The following is a 27,957-nucleotide window of genomic DNA, read 5'->3' on the forward strand; positions in this document are numbered from 1 at the left end:
GCTGAGACTCACCACCCTAATCCAATTTCCAGCCTCCCCCAGCAAGAGATAATTACAAGTATTAAAGCTGTTAGGACCAGAGGGGGGCTTCTCTGCAACTCTGCTACAGGCCCCAGCAAGTATCCACAGAGCAAGCAAAAAAAAAAAAAATAATAATAATAAAGAAGTGGGGGTTCAGCAGGGAGACGCCAAGCTAAGGTATTGTTCAAAACTAAGAAAGTGTGTTAACTAATGAGGCAAAGGGGCTCTCGAGGAATAAAAGGACACCCGTAGCCTCATGTCATAACACACCGCAGGACCTCTTCTTCTTAAGCCTGCGTGAACAATCGCTCATTTCATGTGTAAAGACAAGCAGGCCTTCTTGCGCGGTCACTATGCATATAATAGCCTTTGGAATGTCCGCTGTATGAACCTCGGGAGATGTGCCACACTTCAAATTTTGTCATCGACCATCATCATTACTATAGAATTAAAATGAAAAAATAGGACCATTTTATAACTGTTCATTATCACAGACGCAAAATGACAAAATTATCGCAGAAATACACTTTAAAAACAGGAACGTTTCTTAACTGTCCCATTTCCTTTTTACGGAATTAAACCGTCAACATCAGAGAAATAAAATGAGAAAACAACATACGGGTAAGAAAGCTGAAGAACAAGAAAATGTCATTAGTATTCATCGTCACAAAAGTAGAATTAGGAAACGGGACAATGTCGTAACTGTCCATAATCATCATTCTAGAATTAAAACGGGGAAAAAAAGGAGAAAATGTCACAACTGTCCATTCGCACAGAAGTAAAACAAGAAAATTTAACTGTTTGTCAATGAAATGAGACAGGGGGAAAACTAAAAATGACATAACTGTCCATCATCATTGGAAATAAAATGACTAAATGTCATAACTGTCTATCACGGGGGGGGGAATGATATGTTGTAAATGTTGGTCATCATCATCATCGCAGTGAAATGAGAAAATGTAAGTGTCCATAACAGAACTCAAACTTAAAAACAAAAACAAAATTTAGAAACATCTTTCATGATTATCACTGTCTATCTATCATCATTAGCGCAAAATTTTAACGAGAAAATGTTATAACTGTCCATCATCACAGAAATACATTTTAAAAACAAAAAAAAATGACTGTCTGTCATCACAGAAATCAAAATTATAAACAAAATGAAACTGTCCCTCATCATTATCACCGAATTAAAATGATAAAATATCATCATTAAGCACAAAATTTAAACGCGAAGATAAAACTGTCATCGCAGAAATACACTTTAAAACCAAGAAAATATTGTAACAGTCCCTTTTCATAGAAAACGAGAAAATGCAACTGTCGTATCATCGCAGGAACAAAATGAGAAAATGTCGGAACTGTCCATCGTCATCGTCACAGAAGTAAAACGGGAAAGTGTTGTAAGCGTCCGTCATCATTATAACCGAACTCAAACGAGAGAATGTTGTAATTGTCACTCGTGAAGCTGGGCTACATCCGCACAATGGCACAACTCGGAACTGCATTACGCTGCTCAACCACCGTGGAAACAGGAGTTCAGAACGTTCAGACAGAGCTTCTACTGTGCTGTTAAAAATCAATATTTAAAACCAATAGTTGAATTATTGACGCTGGCCGCCTCTGAAATCTTCGACTCCTGGCCTGGCATGCATGTTAAAAGTACAGACAGTCTTTTCATCCAGGGTCTCCCTTTTATTTTCTTCCCAATCCTCCAACTTTGACTCCGGGAGACGCAATCAGCTCTAATTAACGGAAGCGGACGTGGCGCTCTCCCGTCGGTCTCCCATTCAGCGCCTCCACAATAGGACGTTCCGTGAAGCATAACCGGGAACAGGAATATGAAAGGGAACGAATGGAAAATGTGCCCATGTAAATAAGAGTAATCGCTTAATTTCCCACCCTCAATTTGTGCATTTTTAAAATAAAATCACATTTTCTATTGCTGTTGACATGTCTCTGCCCAATTACATACATATAATTTTATTGCGCCATAGATATGAATATGCCAAAGTCACACTCCATACATATTCATAGCATCCAATTAAAAGAACTGTTGTAATTAATGAGTCTCAAACGGGTCTTCCGCTATTAGCATTTAAGCTTTTATTTTTTATTTAACAATACAGTCGCAGCTAAAGGTGCCTTTTTGATTGGTTTAATACTGATAGTTAATAATATTTAAGTCGAGAAATTGAGTTTTAAAACTCTTATTCGAATGATTGCACCACCGCCAAACTCCAGGGTTGTTTTTATGAGAATTTAGTATGATTTTGTACAAAAAAAATATACGCCAGAATTAGTACAAATCTTACAAATTTCTCTTTCTGAATGCAATGAAAATAATTGTCAACACCCATAATGCTATGCAGCTAAAGAGTGGTAAGTCGAGTAAATACAGGGCAAAATGTCAAATTAGCAATGATAATAATAATAAATTCAAGTTAAAATAAAAAACTTGCAAATTGTATGAAATTGAAAAATTTGGAAAATAATGTAATTTAAAAAGCTATCATATTTGTTTTAATGACAAAATAGGATGTTCCCAACTCAGCATGATTTACAAACTAGTCCAGTAGGAACAAGACCGAGTCCTTAACTTATCTAACGTCGCCTTTTGGGGTTGTAGGTTTACGTGCGAGCCACTTAAAGCAACAATTTGTGCTAAAATGTTGTTTAAAAAAGAAAGAAAGAAAGAAAGGAAATGATTAGCATTTTCTTCTTTGACCACTGAAAACAGTCCAGTAAGAACAATACGTGTGCTCAACTTTTTTGTACGATTTTGGACTAAACTAGTGAAGAGTTGACATATCAAGCAGAAAATCAAGGACAGTTTGAGACAATTATTGATAACTAAATGTTAGTATCCAATTTTTGTTTGTTTGTTTTGGCACTAAGAATGTCCTAAGAGACTCCTCGTGTCCCGCCAAGCAGCAAGTTTGAGGGGGCCCGTCTTCAATTCAGCTTTGTTTCCTCATCTCTTCTTTTCTGCTCTCTCTCTTTTTGGAACAAGGGGGAACTGCTTTTTGTCCTGACGGGTGACCACGCCGGCCACTTCCTTGCATGTCGGGTGAGCAGGCGGTGGGATGCTTCGCTCCCAAGAGAAGGGTAAGATCATTTCAAAACGATACAGACTCTATCTGCTGTTACGCGTGCATCACACTGGACTTTGTTTAAGAGTCCATCGTGTGCTCCAGGTAGAACGAGAGGCAGGCGCAATATATCTTTCCGAAAGGGGATTTACAATGCGGCTGGCAACAGCAGGCCTGCAATGATGTGCAGTCAATATACTGCTGGCGCCGCCCCATAAAGGCCTCGGCCTTCTTTTCGCCGCGTGATTTATCGTGGAGGCTCGGCAAGATGGTCTCGTCAAGCCCCCGTCGGTCCCAAACTGGCGTTTAGACTCGTTTTGTGCAAGCCTTTAGCATTTCCGTTGTTAGGGTTCAGTTTTACAACAATACCAAAGATGGTGCTATGGACACTTTGTGTTTGACGGTCTCGACTCCACGATTATATAACCAAAGAACAACTTTATTTCCATACATCTCTTAGAAAATTTTATTAAGCTGGTCCGAAGAAAACCATAAAAGTGAGACAATGTGAAATTAATGGAAATTTAGTAAGATTTCGTACAAAAGAATTAATCGTAGAGACTGACTTTTTTTTTTTTTTTTTAGATCTACCAATGAAATAAGCACCTTTAAGAATGGGTATTCAATTAAAATATAAAGACGCCTGAAATTTGATCATAAAATAAAATCGCCATAAAATGGAGTTAATGCAAAGCTCATGGAAATTTAGTAGGATTTCATACAAAAACAATGGGGAAATTTTTGTAGAAAACATTTTTGTACATTTATTGGATTATTTTTTTTTTTTAGATTTATTGTTAAAATAAATACCATTAACAAGGGGTAATCAATTAAAATGTAAAGAGGCCTGAAATTTGCTCATAAGCCATAAAATGGAGGTAATGCTAAACACATGGAAATTTAGTAGGATTTCATTCAAAAAATTGAAAACCAAATGTTTGGAATATTTATTTTTCTTTGATTTATCATTTTAAAAAAAGTAAAATAAAATGTATTTATTCTTATTTTGGGGGGGCAGTGTAGTGTAGGACATTTTAAGAGCAAAATGTAGCTTGTTATGGGCACCATGTAGATGAAATGTTCTGTTTTCACAACTTTACTCCCATCTGATGTATGAAACTGACCTTTTCAGATCAAGATTAAAGTTTGCATGGGAAAGTAGGTCATAGGGAGGACCTGGCTGGACGATGATTAAAATGTGCTGACAGCCACGTGTGGACCAATTTTGGGGGGGCGGGGGGGATTTTTTTTGGGGGGGGGGGGTGATGACAGATCCTCATCTTCCTCGCTCACCCGAACTTTTGCTCACTCCACAGTTCGCGTCCCACTGCAGACAAAATATGGCAACAAGGAGTTGGAGGGATGCTGATCTGCTTCCTGACGACTGCCGAGGTGCCCTTGAGCAAGCGAGGTCTCTCCTCCTGTATACATCGGAATGTAAGTTAAATTTCCACTTTACAGTCGGTAAAGCAAATGAAAAGTGCTATAGAAAATGGATGGATTGATAGTATTACAAGTTAAAATGTAACTTTCATTACATGCAAATTATCACTGGATGGGAATGTGCAATATCTGCAAAACAAAATAACTGCAAAATTTTCAGTCACATTTTCACAGAGGAAAACATTTTTCAAAAGTTGAACTTATTTAAATATTTTATATTTATTTTAATAGTTTAAAATATTTTTAAATGAAAAAGATATTCCTACAAATTAAGACTAAATCAAGTTTGCACAAAGACAAAAAAGGTTTATGTACACATTTAAAATATATGTTTTTTAAATTTAAAATTAAAATGTTTTTAAACATTAAATCAAAATTATTCCTTCAAATAAATAAAAAAGATACAAAATTTACAGATTAAAAATATGAATCACGATCATGTAAAACTGATTTTCAAAACATGGTATGAGTACCACTAGTGGTAAACAAAAGAATGACTGAACTAATTACAAATAAGGTTTCAATGTTTAAAACATGCAATACAATAAAACATATTAGAATCACACTTGGAGCTGTGCATACAGCCTGTTTACATTTTTCTTTTGATTCTAGTACGATACATTTTTTTTTACTTTTCAAGTAGAGTACATTTTTTTAAAGACCATTCAGTTATCTTTAACTTTAAAGTACATTTCATTTATTCTTTAAGAATTGTTTGTTTTTAAACATTTAAGTAAAATTCTTAGTTAACTTATGTACAATACACTTTCATTGAATCCTAATTACAGCTGTGCCTTGTGCTATATTTAAGTGCAGTGTTAATGTACAAATTACATGTAATGTTTAAACTGTTTTTTTAATCCAGTACTGTACATACTCTATATTTCACGTACAGTACATTTTGTACTTTTCAAATATAGTACATTTCAGTTGTATTTCACTTTACTACACTACAATTTAATTGCATTTAATCTGCAATATCTGTTTAAAAAAAAAAATCTAAGTCCAATTTTCCCGTTCTTTTATGTGCACTGCGTCTTAAGTGAATCAGTATTTATTTACATTTTTTTTTCTTTTCCTGTAAGCGCAGCGTTAATGTTCAAACTGTGCTTAATGTTACAGTGCCTTATCATGTATCAATACATACTTAAGGAATACCACCTGCCTCATTTTTGATGAACACTTAGACCTAATGTGTTGATGTATTTTAACTTTGGTCAAGAGGCTGGTACTTGGAGTACTTTTTAAGGTGGTACTTGGTGTTAAAAAAATGGCTCTAAATAATAATATATAAAACATAAGCAAAAAAACTAAAAGTATAGATAAATATATTTGGAAAATAATATATGAATACATAATAAACAATGCGAATAATATAATAATGAATTGTATAAAATAAAAATAAATGTTAAAAATAATTTAAAAAATAGAATTACTCAAATAAATATATATAGATAATACATTTGGAAAATAATATCTGAACACAAACATAATGTTACTCATAATAAAAAAGGAAGTGTAAAATAATAAAAAATTGGAAAAAATACAATTACTACTAAATATTTTTTTTAATAATAATTAGAAACGTTTTTATGAAAAGACAGGAGTTAAACCATAATTTATTTTATTATTTTTTTAAGGCTATATTTCTTAGTGGTGGTCATCCATTGCAATAAATTAAATCACCCATAAAAAGCCTTACACACGCCTACAAATACTGTATAAATACACTAGTCGTTTGCTGCCCTCTAGCGATTCAAAGGAGGTTGCAGGCACTTGTGTGTTACCATCAGACTTTGGTTGTGCTAATGGTCTCTTTTGCTAAATTTGCAGCACGATTTCACATGTTATCATCATCTGATTTTGGACACAGCATTACGACTTTCTAGAGAAGGGTTGTTTGAATTTAATGCTTGATTTGTCACCATGGCAACAGTACAACGATACAGAAAATCGAGTCCAAACACTCGAGACAAATGTCGCTAACATCTGTTTCCTCTGTGTTACACAGCCTATTGTGTTATTGCAAGCAATATGTGACACCCCCATACACACACACACACACACACACACACACACACACGCCCTCAAAGAGACACAGTGTCACAGCAGCACTTGTCTACATTTTGTACTTGCTGCAGGAAAATAATTGCCTTATCTGCAACTGTCAAAATGATAAATGCCCCTGAGAGTGGCGAGAATTGACTGATGGAATTGGGGGGAGGTAGTAGTGATGATGATAGAGGGAGGGAAGGAAAGCGGGTAGGGAAGTCTAATCCCTGATCTGAACACTTTGTATAATACATGAACTCCCCCCGCCAGTGCATTTGTATGGACTTGTAGAGAAATAAATTCAACAGAGGATCAATAAGCATCGGCAAATCAAACAGTTTGTTTTACGAGTGGAGTGAAAGGTTAACAACAATGTTATTACGTGTCACAGAAAATGAGGGGGGGGAACAAATACATGATGTAGCACTGAAATAATTAAAAAACTGAGCCTATTGCTTTCCAACATCAGATTTTATTAGATTTTTTTTAAGTCAGTAGTCCCATACTTATTGTAAATTACAAATATTTTAATAATAAAATGTACATTATATTTACTTGCAATATTTGGAGAAGAAATACATTAAATTAGTACATTTGAGAGTAGTAAATTAATTGAAAACACACAATACACCCACAAATATTAAATTTAATATATACATACACACACACAAAATATACATATACATATACACAATATATGTATCAAAACCTATTTCATTAAATTCTGTATTTTCTGTAATTCAATTCTAAAGTACTTTTGGAAGTAAATTTACCTTAAATATTCCAAATAAATGCATTTTAAAACTTTTAAAAGTCAGTAATAATTAACATTTTTAAACAAAATGTTTAATTTCAATAGTAAAAAAAAATATGTATTAAATTAAGTAGGTATTATCTACATTTTAAAAAAAAATCATTTACCTGTAATCTCCCGAAACAAACGTGAGTAAATCTTTAAAATGTTAATCATGATTATTAGAAATGAAAGCGATCCCCAATCAGTCACGCATTTTATCATGTATTATCATTGCAAATATGTTATCAAAATCTGTAAATTAATTTTAAAAAAAATTTGGGGGGGGGGGGAAATTCTATGTATTAAATATTCTCAACAAAGACAACTTGCGACAGGTTAATGACCTCGCGCTTTCCACATCATTTCACTTCGTGGGCCGTCATCAGGAGACGTTAAATGCATCTAAATTATGAATTATGCTCCAAAAGTGATTAAAAATTGAGCATTTTCACTTTAACCTTCTCTGACCTCAGCTTGGAAATGCATCGGCTTTTTAAAAAAAAATAATAATAATTCATGATTAAAAAACTCTCCATAGCCATGAGAATGAGCATAAATATTGGAACAGGAGAACAAAAACATCTGCAAATGAGCAACGAAAGTGTTTGAGGAATGATGTCAAATCATCATGTGTGCTTATTAATAACTAACCCAAACGCACGCACACACATATTTTGAATGTGGTCAACACTTAAATAATAAATCATTGTAATAATTTGAGCATGTTAAATGAGTGCACAGCAGCCGGCTGAAGAGTTTTGGGGGCTTCCCCAAGGCTCAGCAACATCTGCTCAACACGTCTGCATCAATAACAGCCGTGTTATTTATTCTTTCTGAGTAATTGATGAAATACTCGCCTACTTCGTGGTAATTTACATGCTTGTATTCCGTATCACAAGTAGGGAGATTACCTGTAAAACTGATTTAGTTTTGAAAGATTTGATTTATTTTTTTTTTTTTTTTTTTATCTTAATGAGCAAGGGATTAGTGGTAAATTGTGATTTCATTTACAAATTCATTTTCACCGAGGGGCCAAATCAGCATAATGGCTGCCCTCAAAGGACCAGATGTAAATGTAAGAAACAGTATAAACGTAACCTCTCCATAACATATTGTTAAATAACTTTCTGCGTGTATTCACTTGAAGCTACAAATTGCGTAGATGAGCAAAGCTATGCAATGATAACTTATCAGAGACGTGTGACCGTTTGTTTGTTTGTTTGTTTTTGCATTTTCTCCTTCATGAATCAAGCCAAGACAGTTTTCCCTCCACACATTGGAAGTGCAACCAAATTAATCCCACCAATTTTTTTCCAGGGCAATCCATTATTATTATTATTTTATTTTTTTTAAACTTACGGACTTCCTAAATATCCCGTCCCGTCGTGGTGCCATGCACGGCAGCTCCTACCTGACGCCTCGCAGTTTGCCTTTGAACTCTCGGGCAGTTATTTTTGTTTTTGTCTTTCTTGAAGGCTAACTTTAGCATACTCGCCTCGCACCGCCTCATAAAACAAAAACAAAAAACAAAAAAAAAGACGTACCGGTTTTTCTCCTTGAAGCACAAACAAATATATTCGCCTTCCCGTCTTTCATGAAACAACCTTTCATCCGCATCAATCTTTCGCTTCCTGGACACTTTGGGAACATTTGTGGACATTTGTCAATCTGCTCTTACTTGTCGCATTAATTAAACACTGATGTGGACACTGCCATCTAGTGGCGGGATGTCGTCACTTCGCAGGTAACATAATCGCCATGCATTGTGGGAAATGTCGTTTATGGTCAATGCACAATTTAAAGCAACATATACCTATTTTCAGGCAGTTTTTTTAAAAGACCAATTAAGCACTCGTGTGCCACATAAAATGACGCCACATCTGGCCCGCGGGCCTTGAGATAGACACAGGTACATTTTACATGGTTTACTTGTTCTTGTAACACTAGAGGGCGCTGATCATTCGTGAATCAAAAATCAAAAGATAAAATGAATAAGTGAACAAAAAAATGAAAGAAAATTGAAAAACTAAAACAATAAAAATGTAAATATATAACTGAATTAAAATAAAAACAAAATCCCAAAATGAATAAAAAAGAAACGAAATTACTAAAAAGAAAAGAAAATTACATACAAAAAAATAAAGATAATACATGAACAAAATAAATTATAAAAGAAAAGAAAATATAGGAAAATAAAACAAATGAAAAGAAAGAGAAAAATGGAAACACAATAGCAACATAGGTCAAATAAAATAAAAAAGAATATAAATTATATACAGATATATACAATTATAATATTAAAATAACAAATGAAAAGAATAATGCAAAAGAAACAAATGACAAAAAAATAGAAATTTAAAGAAAATGGAAAATTCACAAATTAAATATAAATGAAAATAAAAGATAATATAAAACATAATGCAACAAAAAATATTAACAAAATAAAAGTGAAAATAAAACGTCAGGTAAATATTATGAATATGTGAAAACTATGTTTTTATAATGCCTGCATGCAAACACCACACAAGGCAAGCCCAGATTTGAACCCAGGCCCTCAGAACTGTGAGGCAGACGTGCTCACCAGTCATCCATTACTAACATTATTGCTATTATTATTATTATTGCTTATTATGTGGCCAGTTGTCACAGTAGCCTTGTTTACAAGCATGTGCGTGCTATGTAAGAAACAGTTGTAATATGTGTGTTCTAGAATTTAAGTGACGCTCTCTCCGCCCACTCTGTCAGCACCACAGGACGCATGTAAAGTTCACTTTGAACATTCCAGCTGGTCACAAAAGCGTCTCCAGGTCCTAATTGCCAGCGAAGGGAAAGAAGTGGGGAGGGGGAACAGTCAAAAAACAGTCACGGGTGTGCTCTCCTGCTCCCGTCCGGACCATCCGCATGCTTCCATGTGTGATTGCTTCCTGCGTGTCCAAAGTGAGGAAGTGCGAGGAATGAGGCCTTCAAAGGGTCCCGGCGGCGCTAATCCGCACTTAATGGCCACCGGGAGCAACCGAGCCCGACAAGCTCACATCCGGCAGGGGCCCCTCGTTTGGGATCATCATACGAACACGTACTCTTCAAGTTTTGGGAAGATTTATATAGTTTGGAACAAATAGACGTATACATGTATTATTCTACTGGCTGTGCACAAAGTCTCTTTACTATTTTGAAAATGTGCAGTACTGACTAACGAGTTCAATTTGTTCCATGAGCACGCTCGTAACTGAAAACAACCCTAAAAAAAAAACTTTAAAAAAATAAGGTAAATAGCACCGCAGTTTGTTACTCTATAAAATCATACTGTAATAACATAATGGAATAAAATTTTGCATCATGATCATCGTGTAGCCTGACGTCAAGGTGAAACTCTGCAGGCAACGGGGCCTCACCAGCAATCACTACGTAAGTAGAGTTCAGTTGTATTTAACTTGTAAATTCACTCCGTGCCGCACATTACAATTATTTCTTTGTCTTTGTCTGAAAGGCGTGCATACCTGAAGGTGCAGCAGACATGCAGATGTGCGTTAAGTTTTGAAAACAAAATTTGTTTTCCTAAAAGCAGTAATTGTGTCTCCCCTGACATGCGAGGAATGCTTATGTTGTACGTGACGTGTTAAGTGCAGCGTATACTGTAACAAACTGTCATTGACTTGAGAGGATAATGACACACCGGAGCGCCTCTTGGCGGCTTTTAGATGAGAAGAAATGTTAGCTTGCGCGAGGCGTTGGCCCGCTCCCGTGTGTTTATGTGTGTTTGTGTGTGCGTGCGCGCCAGATAGAGAGCAGCTTTGTGTGGAGTGCAGAAGGATCAACGTGTTCCCTCCACTTCCCGATGCACCGCCCCACCTTAATCTGGGAAGAATTGACCGCTGGGATGTACGAGACGGAGGAGAAGAGCGAGAGAGAGAGAGAAGGAAAAGGGGAGAAAAGAGGACAAGGAAAGTGAAAAATAAGGAAAGGGAATGAAAGGATGGCCAGCGAGAGGCAAGGAAAGGCCAAGAGAAGAAAGCAGAAGGAAAGGAAGAGAAAATGATGTGAGGAAAGGGAACAAAGGTGAGAAGTGAGGAAGAGGGGGTGTGTAAAGGAGAAGAGCGCAGAAAGCGGAGAAGGAAATGATGAGAGAAAGAAAGTGAAGAGGAGGATAAAGGGAGAAGGATAAATGCAAAGTAAAAGAAAGAAGGAGAAATGGAATTGGAAGGAACAAAAATGAATGAGATAAAGGGGAAAGAAGTAGAAAGAAGGGATGGAAAAGTAGGGCAAGGAAAGATGGGACGAGGAAAAGAGAAATAGGAAAAGACTAGGAAAGGAAGGACAGAAGACAAGGATGAAAGGGGGAAAAGGAGATGAGAAATGGAACAAAAGGCGGGGAGTGTGAAAGGAAGGAAAAGGCGAGCAGGAAGGAGAAGAGCAAAGACAGACGTCGAAGGAAGGGAAAGGGATAAGAGGGGCTTAGGAGAGGAGGGATGTTAAAAGGAAGATGAAGAAAAAGACCGAAAGAAAGAGGAAAATGAGATACGGAGTAAAGGGGTAGGAAAATAGGACTCGGAAGGGCGGCAAGAGGAAAAGCGGAAAAGAAAGCAGAAGGAGGAAAAGGAGGGAAGGAAATAGGATGGAGAGGAGGGAAGGAAAAGGAAGTGGAAATTGGCTCTATCTTCAGAAAGAGAAAATCAAAGGAGAAAGGGGATACCGAAGGAAACAAAGAGAACATGAGAAGGAAAACGGAGGGATGGGAAACGTAGGAGTAGGAAGAAGAGGCAAAAGGAGAAAGAAGGGAGATGAAATGAGGAGGGAAAGGAATGAAGGGATAAGGAGAAAAGGAAACAATGGGAAAAGAGAAAAAAAGCAAATGAGAAGGAGACGGAGAGGAGAGGAAAGGAGACCTTTGTGACACCTGTACAAAGGAACAACAGTGTGAAATATTTCCGTCTTTGTGTATTTTGGGTCACTTTAGGAAGGAGTCATGTAATTTCAGGGTGGAGGGGGAGAGGGGGGGGGGAGGAATTTTTATTTCACACCACACCTCTAATACAACACCCGCTGCTCTATATTTACCTTGCCCTGTCTTATAAATAAAATTTAAAAAAATCCTGTAACCGTGTATCTCTAATAATGGCAACTCTAAACAACAGGCTACTGCAAATAAACGCAGTCACATCTCTTTCCTTTTAAGAAGAAGGAAAAAAAACTCTAAGGAATCACGATTGCCACGGAGAAGGGAGAGCCCGTTTTACACGGGCAAGCAAATTAAAGACAAAAGTTGAAATCGAAGGAGAATGTTCAACACTTTCTGAAAATGTTCAAACAGCAATCAACATGGTTGAAAGGGAAAGGAATCTTACATGAGGATGATGATGATCAAAATATAGAAGCGACATTGCTAAAAATGCCAAATTGCCCAAAAATGAGTTTAATCCAGAGGAAAGTGTGTCTAATGTGCCAAGAAATGATCAGGTGTGAGAAGCCCTTCAAGATCGGGCCCAAAGTTGTCAGGAAAGCATACTAAAACATCTGAACTTTATTTGGGGTTAATCAGAGGCACTTTAAATGGTGGCAAATGTGTGCTGACTCCTATTTAACACGAGTTTAAATGTCATTGGTGAATTCTGAAAACAGCCACATCCCCATTTAGAAGTGGGTGTGCACACTTGTGCAACCACATTATCCCAGTTATTTGGATTTTTTTTTTCTTAAATGTGTTGTACAGGTCACAGTTTACATTATTAATGGGGGGGGGGGGAGTCTTTATCTTACAAACACCTGGCAATTGAAGAGGGGTGTGTAAACTTTTTATAACCAATGTCAGGAATTGGGGCACACATAGTGGCGGAAGGTCATGCGAGTTTGCGCTTCGTTATTTATTTTTGTACTATTCAAGTCAGGTTTTGTTTTCAACTTGGACTGTCCAATGGGAACATCACCCAAAAGAGAGCAACAATTGTTTGTCGAGAAGAGCGCGTCGAAAAACAAGTTTCTCACACCCGTGCAGACGAAAAGGGGCAGGAGAATCGCTATAGCATTGTTATTTTTAGAGCTAAAGTGTCATCAAAGTGGCACTCCGACACTCCACTTGGAGCGTAGCCAGTTACGGGACAAATGGCAAGCATCCACTCACTGCCTGGAAATGTGTGTGTTGTTGTTTTTTCCCCACTTCTTTTTAGCCACATAGACAAAAGGAGGTATTGATGCGAGCAAAAGACTGAAGCTTTTTTGTGCTCCTCCGCTGGCTGAGCAAGACCCAAAAAATGGCGGCGCATTTTGTACTCGAGTGGCTGCGCACTAATAAAAAGCACAAATGTTGAAAATCATTTATTATGATAAACCCGTTGACTTGTTTGCAGCATAACAGCAGTCTAGACAGGCCTAAATGACCACAATTTAATATTAGCTTGCGACGTTGATTCTCGCCACACGCTTTCCACTTGTTGCTAGGGAGACGTGCAAGTCAACGTGCTGTTTCCATGGCAACTTGGGGGGGGGGGGGGGGGGGCCACTGGCTCACATGGCAGATAAAGGACAGCGACAGGAACTTAAGACAAACTAACTTCAGAGTTTATTTCTATTATTTCTACCCATTAATTCATTTTTTTTGCTTGTTTTTCACCACAACGCTATCTGGTGGAGGCACACATCCACATTTTCCCCAAATAATAATAATAATCATTGTGAAAATGATTTAATTTCATAACGATTTGGTTTTTGTTTGGAGAAAGTAAAGTTAACACTTGATCCAGTAGATGATATTAAAATAAAATAATTAATTAGTTAACCCTCTGGGTTCTATGGTGGGCACTTTTCAGTTCCTTTTTTAACAAAAACAAAACAAAAATGATTATTATTTTAGCATAGCAATATATATATATATATATATATATATATATATATATATATATATATATATATATATATATATATATATATGCCAATTGAAATTGTGAAAACTACATTTTTAAAATTCCATATTACTTGCTGGATTAAATGGAAAAATACAAAAATAAAATGTTTCATTCTAGACTCATTTTATTTTATTTTTTTGCTGTTTTCAAGGAAATTACATTTATCTTTTTTGGAAAAGGGAACAATTTGATGTAATATTCTTAGTTTACGAAGGAGGTGTTTAATGTCTTATTGCACTGCGTGAGGTGGAAGAAATTAAATAATTTACTGTGTTAAATGTCTGTTCTTCTATTCTTTAATGATAATTTTTTTTTTGCTGTTTTCAAGGAAATTACATTTATCTTTTTTGGAAAAGGGAACAATTTGATGTAATATTCTTAGTTTACGAAGGAGGTGTTTAATGTCTTATTGCACTGCGTGAGGTGGAAGAAATTAAATAATTTACTGTGTTAAATGTCTGTTCTTCTATTCTTTAATGATAATAATCACCAGGTCATTGATGGTGTAATGGTACACTTTAATAATAAAAAATAATAAACCTCAATTGCTTCACCACTTTCCATCAAACGAGAAAAAGAAAAAGAAGCATAATTTCTCCTTCAATCCCAACAAGGCCATTGTTTGTTTTAGCGGGTGAAGTCCCACTCTTGTATGTTATCCAAGTGACCGAGGGGATAAACAACGAGCTCATAATCACAGCGATAAACGCTAATCAAGAAGCTGATTAAAACGAGCGGTCCAAACCAAGCAGGGTGAAAATATTTGATTGTATTTTGTTTAAAGGCTCTGGTGAAGATCACGTCACATGGAATCTTTTTTCACTTAATCAAACATTACATCACAGAGTAAGTGTTCATGTGACAGGAACCTAAAAAAAAAAAAGCCGTTTTACTTCCCATTGATTTTAATAGTGCAGTCACCTTGAGTGCATGAGTGCAAGGGTGGAAAGGGGAAACCCGACCGTGTATAATCTTTCACATCTATATGCAAACAACTACGTTGTACATGTACTTCCTGTTTTGGCCTAGATGTGAGAAAGGAGACGTTTTAATATTAACAGTTACTTGTACAACTTCTTTGCATTTCCATGACATTTTACGATGTTAATTATTAAGGGTGCAAGGGAATGCCAAAAAAAAAAAAAATCACAATTTGATGTGTACCTTGGTTTTGAGGTCCCTGTTCAGTTCCCGCTGGATACTGTAAGGGAACACGATGCAAACATACAGCAAGTGTTTTTATTTTCTGTAAAGAGGAACAGATTTTTCCCCATATAAAGTGGGGGGGAAATTACACTGCTTGCAGTAAATTCTCCAAGAAATCAAAGATTATCAAATAAAGAAAATGTGTTTGTTTGGGGAGTACTACGTGGCAACGAGGCAATTACACTTTCTTTCCCTTACCGATTCATTATTGTTAAGTCATTACAGCTACAGTTTAATCATTTCATAAGGGAAAACGTCCAATTTCAATTTATTCAATTATAATTGCGGAAAATGATCAAAATTGGAACAAACTGAAGGTTAAACAGCCTCCTCGAATGAACTGTGGTCCAATTTTGAGCGATGACCGTATAGTGCAGGGATGAGAAAAGTTTTGTGTTTAAAGGGTAACATTTGATTTTTAAAAATTACAGATGGGCCATGGGTCATTCAAGTCCAAATTTAAATCTAAATCTGTATGTAGAATATTCAAAATAGTTTCATATAATAATCAAATATTTCATCCTCTTTTTGTATTTTATTATTTAGAATGAATTTATTTATAATTAAATAACCAGTCAAATATTTATAAAATTATATAAAATTATAAATTATATATATATATATATATATATATATATATATATATATATATATAATGTAAAGGGAAATTGTTTATTGTTTATTTCGCTACTTACAATTAATCAAGTAACTATTATTATAATATAATTATTTCATGAGCTACAACAATTTGAAAAAAATAATAAATATATTTTAATCGAGCAATATAGGCCAAAACGGCTAAATGAATGCAACAAGTATTACAGGACTCTTGATAATGTAAATGTTTGCTGAGCTGGACTAACGAGCGTAGCCATACTTGGCCTACGCCTGGTATCGTGTGTTACTTTTTGAATGGAACCCCATTAAATTAATAGCCCCAAAAGACCTCTACATGTTGTATTTTTACTTTTCATCATGGACAATGCCTTCATTGGACTTGGTGACACTTGATGAGTGAGATGGCTTCGTGAAAAAACCGCTAACACCTCATTGGCTGCATCAATTGAATGCAACCTCCCCACAATGACTGTGCAGCACAGTCATATGGTGTTTTTTGTACGGGTGGTCACGGTGGTTTATGTGGCGATGGAGCAGGAGGGTGGGGTGACTTAATGTCCGTTATTCGGGGTGGTGGAACTGGTGAATGATTTTGTTTTATATTTGGACTATCATATACAGTAACTCCACCCATTCACTCGTTCCCTACTTCCTATATCACTATATGGGGATTTTTATATAGTGGACTAAAGTCATCAGGTAGAAGTAGTGTAGCAAGCTCACTATTTAGGGAACTGTAGGTACAAAAGTGAGTAGGAAGTGATTCCAAACACAGTCAAAGAGTTAAAAAAAAAGTCACTTCTTACACTTTCAGTATTAAAAATAAATAAATAAATAAATAAAAAGTAATCAGATGGTAAAGGTTTGCCTTTTAACATAGCAGATGAAAGGATGAATAAATTGAGTGGTAGAAAAAGAAATGGTGTGCATGCGACAGGGCGGGTCCAAAAGACTCGGGGCGACCACATGATATGTAAAGTCGGGCTAATTGCAACCTTGAGTGACTGAAATAGCCGAGGCCACGGCGGTAAACATAGCACGCCTCCAAAACGTCCCTTCCTTGGCCGCACAAAGCAGCCAGTGTGCAAAAAGGGACCTGTTCAATGCTGCATGGACATTTTTGCAGATGGCGTTGCCAACGGAAGGTTCCACCTACGTACACAGGATGGCATGTATTCCAAACGATGTAAGAAGTTCTGATCAAACATAAACCTCTTCACATTCCTGGTTAAGATGGTGACAATGGCACCCTCCGTCTGTTTGTCACCCTCCATGAACCAGGAAGTAGCATAACATTCTAGCTAACAGTGGAATGGACAAAAAACAAGTTTGTCCTTGGCATAGGTCATATTATGGACATTGTGGGGTCATTTTAATATTACTAAAACATCAAATCTAATGGCAACCAACTGTTTTCTTTTTTTTTTTTGTATTTGCGTATAGCATTAGCAAGTATACTGTATGGTTTGCATTCTATATAGTTTGCGAGCAAAAGTAGTTCACAAATTTCCACTTAAGATTGGCGCGTGGGCCAAACAAAAAGCCATTATGTTTTCATACAAATCTGGATACAGGTGTAAATAAAGTAATTTGTCCAAATGGAACAACCCATCTGTTTGTGATTATCCATGAACAATTTTTTTGTTAGCATGTAGAATTAGTATATTTACAGTAGGTTTCGATTAGTCTGTCTCAAGTAGAGTTCTTTTTCCTTGTTCCTTGATGTTTACTAGCTAGATTGATAGCCCGTTCGCTAGCGAGAGTTAGCCAAAACTGGTATGCATTGAAAAATTGGGTTTCTGTCAATTTGTGGAGTCTTAATAATTAATAACAATTTAGTGGTGTAGTTAGTGTCATACCAAATCAAAGGTCATGGGTGGAAAAACAGCACTCGGGGAGGAAACTTTATTCACCCACTCAGCTTCAGGGCACGAACACCACCGTCTCACCCCTCATTACACTTCGGCACCTCACCACATATCCTTCCGCCAGTACCATCCCTGTAATATAGTCCCCCAGACATGTAATACATTAGGTCCATATACAGTACATACAGGTATCAATATAAAAAAAATCCTCTTACAATAACAATAATAATAAAAATAGCTTAGATTTATACAGCAGCCTTCAAGGAACCCAATGACAGTAATAATAACTCATGAAGGTAATTAAAAGGGTGAGTGTGTTAGGTGCGCCAAGTTAGCATAGGAGTAGATAGCATTGGCTACCAGCTGATAAATGGCGATCTTGACAGCGAACAGCAATCTAATGGAAGATTCCGGTACAGGTCCGATATGCAGGCGAGGCTGCTTGGTGGGTTGACCCCGGAGACGGCAGGACGGTAAACCTCAAGATGATGCAGACAAAGGTCCAGATCACTAATGGCTGTGGTGATAGTTAACAGCGGATCGTAAGCTACAGTGCCCAACTAAAGATAGTCACTTGCGGAAAAATTGAGAGTATCTAGGTATCACTCAGACAGAAACATAACAAAATGAGTAAGAGGAAAATAGTCATTGGTATTTTTAGCGGTTGTGAAGCGGCCTTACTTTGCACTGCATAGCACTTTTTTTTTCTTCTCGTCTGCCTCTTGTACAGTGTTTGTGCACTTCCTTTTACAGCGTCATTGCCCAATGATAAGAGTTAAGCGATAACGCTTCCAAACCAGGTCATAAACCAACATAACGATGTGGCACTAACCCTGCGTCCTCGACAGAATGACAGGACTCACAAGTCGGTGTCAACGCTGGTTTATTGTGAGCAACGTAGAGAGAAACAACCTGAAAGGTCGGGTGGCGCTGACTACGGTATCAAGGCCTCACTCTTTCTCGGCGTCTCTTTATCAGCCGTCAAGAAACTTGTGTCAACAGACATGAGACTCGCAAACAAATGTCGCACCGATCTGCAAACCAGCTGCAGGGTCCGGAATGTTTGCGTTTGGGCAGAAATCTAAACATCTGGTTTCACCAAATTGGTCCTTACAGTCGCTACAACCACTTCAAACAGTTAGCAATATGCATGAACATCAACCAGCAAATGAGGAACGCTGAGGACACTGGAGTGACTGAATATTGGTGGAAATAGCCTTTTCCTGCATTTTTTTTCCTTTATTTTTATTAAGCTACCCTTTCTTTTGGCGTTTCTTTGGTTGCCAACTCAGGAACTGGAAACAGTTAGTGGAGTTTCCCAGAGCCGACCTGTTAATGTTTACTGCCCCCCCCATTGACTTTCTCTTTTAGGAATGCTTCTATTTGCTCAGAGGTACAACTCAACAAGCCAGTTTATGTTTGTGTGAATGTGAATGATAAAATGGTCCCGAGTGCAAAAAAACAAAGCAAGCTTTTCACATGCTGTGCTTCCTTTTAAATATGCTTCTTGTGGTCAACACTAAATCGATTCCTCTGGCTATTTTAAATAGTAAAACAAAGTAAAACCGTGTTAAATATCAGAATTAAAAAAGAGCCTAATAAATATAACATTTTGTCCATCAGGGTCTACAAAAAATCTTCTATCAAGCTGATAGACTTGTCTCTTAGCATCTCTTCACTCGTCACAAATTTGTACCCGAAGAGTTTCAGCGTGGACCCGCAGACCTTCTGGACCAACTGGACTGCCTTGAAGGGCAAACTGAAGCGCCACTTCTCCACTTGCTCGGCGGAGTTCTTTTGCGTAGAGTAAATTCCTCTGGTCTCCTTAGAGGCCTGCGTGCTCTTCAGGATCCAGTCATTGACCTGCGGCGTGAACGGGATCCCGGTGAATTTGTATATCTCAGACGCCTTCTTCATGGGTAAGCGGGCGACGTCCTCGTAGCGCACCAGCATGTAGCGGTCGTGCAGCCACACCGGCTGCCTGAGGCCGAGCTCCACCGACATCCTGATGTTGTCGCAGTTGCTCTTCAGCTTCTTCACCTCGTTGTCGTCGATGAGCACGTCCGAATTCATAAACCAATTGCTCCAGGTTTTGTATTTGCCAGGGAAGGCCACCATACGGGAGGAGAGCACGGCGCGAGGATCCCGAACCAGCTGGATAAATTTCACATCGAGACGTGGGTCCTCAGCCAGAGGACGGAGAGTTTCCAGCTGGCGCACCCTCACCACCTTGATGGCTCTGTGCTCCTTCAGCAGGCAGGACTCGGAAGCCATGGTCAGGTTGAGGGGCCCGCAGCGCATGTTCCTACAGCGGTAGCGCTCATAGACCCCTTTGACGAAGGGGCTGCAGACCACCTCCCTGCACAGTGAGCTGCTCGACTCTCTGCGGAAGAGCGAGGCAGTGATGTGATCCACTGGGAGGGGTTCAATGAACCTCTCCAACAGTGAGAAGTCACACAGGAAGAGCTGCCGAAGCACGTCGCAGTACGCTTTGGCGGTGGCTGTGGCGTTGGTGCCGCCCGTCTCCAGCGTCAGCATCTTCTCCACATGCCACAGCGGCTCGTAGAGGTAAAACATGTTATCGCCCTGCTGGTTAAAAAACTCCCCCACAAAGGAGGAACCAGTCCTGGTGGTGGCCAGAAGGAGAATGTCTTTCCTGCCGTTCGTAACCGCTGCCGCCGCCTGCTGATGCTCGCTGTATTTCTCCAGGTGCCGCTTCATCAGCGTGAAGGCTGAGCTAGGCTTGCCCAGGGAGGTGACTGAAACATTGCGCTTTGGCAGGGCGTTCCCAGATCTGCTGGTGTGTATCGGAGCCTGAGGGGTCTGCTTCAAGGCCAGTTTATCCGACACCCTGAGACAGTGAATGGAATCACAGGAATATACTTTCAGTTAAACAATTTAATGTCACCACGTTTCCGCTAAGCGGTTACGTTTGGGGCATGTTGGACGAGTTGTTAGCATGTTAGTGCGCCTGACGATTCTGAGGTACGGGGTTTGAATGTTGGCCCTGGACTTCCTGTGTGGCTTGCATACGTGGGGTTGCATGTTCTCCCCCTGCTGTATGTGAATGCTTGTTTTTTATTATGTGCCTTGCAATTGACTTCTGATCCTAATGAGGATAAGAGCAAGAACAGAAGGCAGAGAATGTCCCAAACTAATCTCCCATAAAAGTCGTCGTTCCCACAGACCAGAGAGAAGATAAGAACTGTTGTATGATCTGTTCGTATGTGTTGCTGCTCTGTGTGTGTTGGTGTAGTAGTTGTTTGAAGGTTGATAAATCCCTTAACATCTATGCAAATTTCCGTTAGGCCCGTTTCGTATAATGTTAATATTAAGCTAACGGACTTTCATTAGCCAAAATTATATGGTTTGGTTGAACATTTTCTTAATTCTCTTGTTTTGTTTCAGTTTGACAATACACTTCAGTTCATCTTGAAGCAATTATGCTTTGACTCTTGAATTGTGCAAACGAGAATCTTCTTCTTTTTGTTTCCTTAATGTGATGTGATACGATAGTGTACCATTTCCTGACTGCGAGGGAGTGATAAGCGGCGCAAAGAAATCGTTTAAAAAACATGTTTCAATAAGTTTAAATGTGTTTAAAGCAAATGGGAAATGTAACGCTATCATTTTTGTCTGGTTCCTCTATAGCGTGGATTTTCACCTATTGCGGGTGGGTCGGGAATGTATCCCCTGAGATAAACGGGACTTACTTGTAGTTTTCGATTTGACAACCTTACAACTTGGAAAATTGTCACTGAAAGGAGTTTTCTGTACTCACCTTGAGATAATGTTGTTTTCCTTCTCGATGATAACGAGCGCCACGAAGAAGACGATGGGTATGGCGTATTTGATCCTCATTCTGTTGGCTGTAGGAGCGCCTGAGTCTGCCTCTTAATGGGTTCTGCCTGTCTACTACCTCCCCACCGTCAGGGTTCCCTTAAAGAGCCTAGCAGCTATTTGTAGTCTCCTCTCCTGCAGACTCGTTCTTGTGATGTTTCAACCTGTGAATAAAGCCAACATGTCACACATTTTGCACATCACATTGCGTTTGTGTCTAAACAATGAGGAGGTTGTTGTTGTTCCACTGTCAAAGGTGTGATTCTTATATATGTTTTTCACCCAGAGCCATCGAAACAGGACAGGGAAGGTAATTAGCATGTACTGTACATGTGGGCTGAAGGGAGCTTTGGGAGACTGTCAGCGATACCCGGTTGTGAAGGGCCCCTTACTAACGGGGCTGGCTGGTGGGCCCCACTTTTGACCAATGGCTGATATTAGTTGCTATCAATGACGCAACAGACATTGCAATTGCAAGTCAGGCATCGGAGAGCTCGCCAATGGGGCCCCCCTACTAGCAGGCTTGTTGAGAACACATCTTAATCAGAAAAAAATGAAGCAGGAGACGCTAAAAGAAAGAAGAAACACAAGGATGAAGGAAGACAGGACGTGGGCAAGGAGAGCCAAAGTCGACGCACTTTTCAGCATTTTATGGAACAGGACGAACTGTCAAACACACAAATAGAAAAACAGAACACTTATGACACAAGCCCCTGGGCGTCCCTCACTAAAGTCACACACCCAATGCAGTAACTACACCTGATAAAACCAGTTTATATCTTTAAATTTGCTTATTATGGTTTTCTTTGTCTTCTTTATTAAAAACACAGAACAAAAAAACGGCGGTGTTTTTTCGGGGGCTGCAACGGATTAATAGCATTTCAATTCATGTCAATGGAAAAAATGTATTTGCTGCACAAGTAAATTTCATTGCAAGTTTGGTCACAAAATTAATCGTACTCGTAAGTCAAGATACCACTGTGTCACATCTTGAGAAGGAAGGTAAAAATAGAAACAAGAAATGAGTCTAATTCTGACCCTCCCTCCAGGAAGTGCTTGTTATCTTAAGTGCAGCCGTGCATCCCGAAAGGTGCCCACCCACCATGCCAGGCCGGTCAGAAACTGTGAATAGGAGTCTGTGGGCACTGGTGAGCTTTATGCGACAGACCGCAATCAAACGAAAAACTCCTCTTGGGGTCATAATCTGACACCCGCCATTTCCTCGCCCAAGGTCACGGTGGTCCCGACATCCAGCCGCTGCTCCCGTTAACACCCGCAGGAGATCTTTTCAACACGTAAGCAACTGATACACAACTAGACCATCTGCTGAGGTGCTGATGATGGCTCCCATTTCCCTCAGAATCTGGTTCTCTTCCTCAACAAGGGGGTTGCGGCTTGCCCAAACGCTACAGTTGTGGGTAGTTATGTTGATGTTATGCCGCTAAAAAGACTTGCCTATAAAAGTTAACATTTTCACATTTTTTTCCCAGGTCGCTTAACCATCCTCGACAAAGTCCATCCATCCATTCTCTATACCGCTTGTCCTCATTAGCATCACGGGGGAGCTGCAGCCTATCCCAGCTGACTTTAAGCGAGAGGTGGGGTACACCCTGAACTATCTGCCAGCACCTAAAGACAAATAACAATTCCTACTCACAAAGCGAGTGTTAAAGTCTTCAATGAACCTACAGTAAGAAGCATTTACTGTACATGTGGTGGGTAGCCGAAGTACCCGTAGAAAATTCAAGCAACCCTAGGGAGAACATCCGAACTTCACACAGGAAGTCCGGAAACAAGATATAAAGCCACAACAATTCGGTCGCCATGTTGCCATGAAGTTAAAAAAGAAACAAAAAAATGGCTTAGAAATCACATGAGAATGCTAAGAGACGCCGATCTAAAATGCCCAAAAATTATTTGTTGAATTGACGATAGAGTGCCAGTTCATACAAACATTACAGCGATGCTAAGACGCCATGCAAAAATGCTGCACTGTAGTCTATCGCTAACCTACGCTAACGCAGTAGTAAGCTCCTGATTACAGAAGATATTTGTGTGAAAAACACTTATGTAGCGCTCTTCAAGCGACTCAAAGACGCTTAATTGCATGCATTATTCATTCACTTCACAGTCAGAGTCACACCCTGGTGGTGGTAAGCTACTTGTGTAGCCACGGAAACGTGGCTGCCATTCTGCGCCTACGACCACCACCAAACATCCAACCACATTCATTCACAGGCAATGTGGGTTAGGAGGATGTCATTATAAAACAAGCCAGTGAAAAACTGCATGGCGCTAACTGAGTCTGCCTTCTACAGCCACGTGACCATGTATTCTTAAACAAGAAGCACGGTGAACTAGTGGTTAGCACATCTCCCTCACAGTTCTGAGGTTGAGGGTTCAAATCTCAGCTCCGGCCTTCCTTGTGTGGTGTTTATATGTTTTCCCCCGTGCTCATGTGGGTTTTCGCCAGCGTCCTCCCACATTCCAAAAACACGCATGTTAGACGCGAGAAGACTAAATTGTCCATACGCACGAGTGTGGATGTCAATGGGTGTCTATGTGCGCCCGCCTCTCACTCACACGTGAGGACAAAAATGGATGGACAGATTACTTAATCAATCCTGTCTTCATTTCACATCTGAATGTCCAGTCCTCACATCATATGATCATATCTTGACCTCCACAGCACAGAAGCACATCCGGTAATTTGTGTTGTCGTTTTTTTTTTTTTTTTTTGAATGACTGCACGTAGTCTAAACACTCGGCATGCTCGGACACTGCTCGTGAAATTCTTCGGGAAGTTAGCAGTCATTTAGGCGGAATGGTGCGTGATGAAAAGACCCTGTTGACCAGTGTTTCCCAACCTTTATTGAGCCAAGTCACATTTTCTACATTCGAAGAATCTCATGGCACACCAACAAACAAAATGTCACAAAAAGTGGATACACAACACAGGTCTATTATGTGCCATCTAAGGGAAGAGTATTGAATTGTTCCGAATGCCACTAAGCATCACTAGCAGCGATAGAGGAAACAGATACATTATTTGTAGCAAATGAATAATTTTCGGACCAATTAAGTGAAATTGGATAATTTCCCATGGCACACCTGAGGAGTACTTAGACCGCACTGGTTGGACATCACTGGTGTAGACACACGGGGTGGGGGAAGTGGAGGGTGGGGGTACATTTTCAGCTCCGTCTTGAACCAGCCGGCCGCATGCCGCGACCACAAAAGCCCTCTTCACGCAGGAGTGACCCCCGCAAAATGTCAAATTCCACGGGGTCATTTGCACATCAAGATGCTAGCAGACTGCAAGCTCGTCTCAGGTCATTTGACACCAGAGAAGGTCAAGCCTCTGGTTCCCACTTGTGCCTTTTACAAAGAACCCAGCAAAGCAAACGCCAAATAGCTACTTCTTTTTTTTTAAACCCCTTTCTTACACTTCTGAGTTACATTTAAAATCATAGGACGGTGACTTTTTTTTGAAAAACCACCGACATTTAGGTATTTCTCTATATACATTGGAAGAACTAGTCCTTTGGGGTTTTTTTCTTCTTTGTATGACATCACAGTGTGTGTCAGTTCATTTTATCATTCTTTAACTTCACATTCAAGTGTCATATTCACCATTGGCTTCACTATCAGTCAATGCGTATATTTCCCTGTTATTTCGTGTCCCTGTCATGTCATTTTGGAAAAGCTACCAGGTTGCTTTGGTTAGTGTTTTTTTGTTGTTGTTTGTTTTTTAACAAAAGAAACTTAATTCATGACTTACTGATGACTATTTCCACACAAACCAGATGAACTGCATTGCAATAAATTCAGTGCCGACAGTTGGTAAGTCGTAGCTCAAGAGTAACTATAACGAAATACAGAAATATTTCAATCAAAGAAGATTAAATCAGTGATGTACAATGACTTGGCTGGTTATTGATTAAATATTTTGTACTATGCAATGGATTTAAAAAATACAATTTATTTTAATTATTATATAGCTTCGTAAGAATACAACTTTTTCATTTGACTTGACTATTATATACTTTTTAACTTGTTTTATTTGGCTTTGTAAGACAGTAGAACTTTTTAACATACAGTATTAAGTTGACATTATATACCTTGTAAAGTGTATACCGTACAACTTATTTGAGTATTACATACCTTTTTAAGCCAAAATAACTTTTCTATTTATTTGCCTTTATATACTTTTTAAGACAATGCAACTATCTTATTTATTAGATGTTATAGGATTTTCATTTTTAAGAGAGTACAACATATGATTTTATTAGATTTTTTTTAAATACTTTTTTAAGACAATATAGCTTTTTTTTCTTTTACTTGACTTTATATACCTTTTATGGTGATGGAACTGTTTTACTTGTTGGACTTTATAAACATTTTAAGACAATACTGTACACCGTTTTTACATGTGGATTTGACCTCACATAACTTTTAAGACAAAAAATAAATAAATCAATAATGTTTTTGTATTTGGTAGTTTGAGTTTAACTTTTGACTTTGCATAATAGACTTGTTTAGGAAATCGTGAGATATGATTGGTTCATACTGGAAAGCATGCAGACTAGTGAATAATTGGAGTCACAATGTAGTCATGCTATTTTAATAAAGTCTTCTAAATTAGAAGTCTCTCCCTCTCTCAATTGAGCCGAGTTTTTTAGCAGCTCACTACATTACCCTGACTTAATCGCGCTTAACTTTTTATTTCCACTGTGGCCACTACTTCAGGTGTCCGTTACAGTCGTCTACCCACCATGCTGATGTGTCCACGCTGTTTAATCCCTTAAATTGAGCGCGTCCAACTCGGATTAATTCCATGACTTCCTCCACGTATACACACACACACACACACACACACAAAAGAAGGGGAAAAAAAAAAGTTGTACAGGAGTCCAATAGGGTGCATAGGCGAGGGTCACCGTATTTTCAGTGTAGGAGCTGCAGGTCAGTCGAACATTGAACTAATGAAAAAGTTTTAGGACCAACTGCATGTTGTGGCGACTTCAGGGTGTACCCCGCCTCCCGCCCGAAGATAGCTGGGATAGGCTCCAGCAGCCCGCGACCCGAGTGAGGAGAAGTGGCGAAGGGAAAATGGATGGATGGATGCATGGATGGATGTTTGCCTCTGACTGGATGGATGGATGGATGACGTACGAAGAGACCTCCCATTGTCACTTGACTTAAGTTTTAAAAAGGCAAGCAAACTGCACATTTGCACATGCCACCAAAGTGCATGCAAAATGATAATTAGCATAATGTGTCATAACATTGTATCTCTTAAATTGTTGTTTTATACCAGTTTGACACATGTAGTCACACACACAAAAAAAGTGTTGGCTCCCTCTAGTGGGGAAAACGCACATGGACAACTGAGCATCGGACGATTCATTAGGTACACCTGCACAGGCGAATTAGATTTCATATATATATATATATATCCCTTTACAAATGTAAACTGTTTGATATAATTTTACAATATGATCATTAATGTATGAACAATATTACTTCGCCACATCTCACTCATCAGCTAACCAAATTATTAGAAACGGGTGCATACAATGAAACTATTATAAATTTATCTAAAGATGAAATGAATGATTATCCTAGTGTGAATTCCTCCGCAGGCACGACAACCACAAGTTGCTTTCTAGGAAAAAATAAATAAATCTCTATCACACCGTGAAAAGTAGTTACAAATCATAATACAATTGATACAATTAGCAACAGACAAACACACAGGTAGCTAACAAATTCAGTGGTGAAAATAATATAGTAACAAATACCTCGCTGCATAGTTGCTGCCGCAAAAGAGGGAATTGAAGTGTCCTGGAATCGGGAAGTGATTGTTGTCCTCAACGTCTCTCTTATCTGAACTTATACATTTTTGTAAGCAGCCAGAAATGTCAAAGACAGCCATCCGTGATCCACATGCAATTTTGAAATTATTATTTTTATTTAACTACGTTTTAGGGACAATAAATCTTTATTTATTTACTTACTTACTTACTTACTTACTTACTTACTTACTTACTATATAAGTACGATAATACAACTTTTTTATGTACTCATCTATTTGACTATTATACGTATACCTTCTTAGGAAT

General features: G+C 38.5%; 1 protein-coding gene and 1 long non-coding RNA gene across 6 annotated transcripts; one reads left to right on the forward strand and one right to left on the reverse strand.

Annotated features, from left to right (window-relative positions):
* Positions 1-488: 488 nt before the first annotated feature.
* LOC133469220 (carbohydrate sulfotransferase 3-like) lies at positions 489-27,721 on the reverse strand. 5 transcript variants are annotated; one of them, XM_061756024.1, is made up of 5 exons: positions 26,607-26,749; positions 21,774-21,996; positions 18,674-20,843; positions 17,984-18,124; positions 489-4,534 (listed from the first exon to the last, which is right to left on the reverse strand). In XM_061756024.1, exons 2-3 carry the CDS (start codon positions 21,851-21,853, stop codon positions 19,619-19,621), a joined length of 1,305 nt encoding a protein of 434 aa, XP_061612008.1. In that variant the 5' UTR covers positions 21,854-21,996; positions 26,607-26,749; the 3' UTR covers positions 489-4,534; positions 17,984-18,124; positions 18,674-19,618. The 5 variants fall into 5 exon arrangements, 4 of the variants coding, with proteins under 4 accessions (XP_061612008.1, XP_061612007.1, XP_061612005.1 ...); XM_061756023.1 differs by lacking the exon at positions 26,607-26,749 and adding an exon at positions 27,637-27,721 and having other exon boundaries at positions 17,984-20,843; XM_061756021.1 differs by having other exon boundaries at positions 17,984-20,843.
* On the forward strand, positions 22,361-24,591 carry LOC133469222 (uncharacterized). The gene is made up of 3 exons (XR_009785658.1): positions 22,361-22,980; positions 23,064-23,246; positions 23,323-24,591. It is a non-coding gene; the product is annotated as an uncharacterized LOC133469222 (long non-coding RNA).
* Positions 27,722-27,957: the final 236 nt, after the last annotated feature.

This window comes from Phyllopteryx taeniolatus, chromosome 19 (genome assembly GCF_024500385.1).
Source record: "Phyllopteryx taeniolatus isolate TA_2022b chromosome 19, UOR_Ptae_1.2, whole genome shotgun sequence".
Lineage (NCBI taxonomy): Eukaryota > Metazoa > Chordata > Actinopteri > Syngnathiformes > Syngnathidae > Phyllopteryx > Phyllopteryx taeniolatus.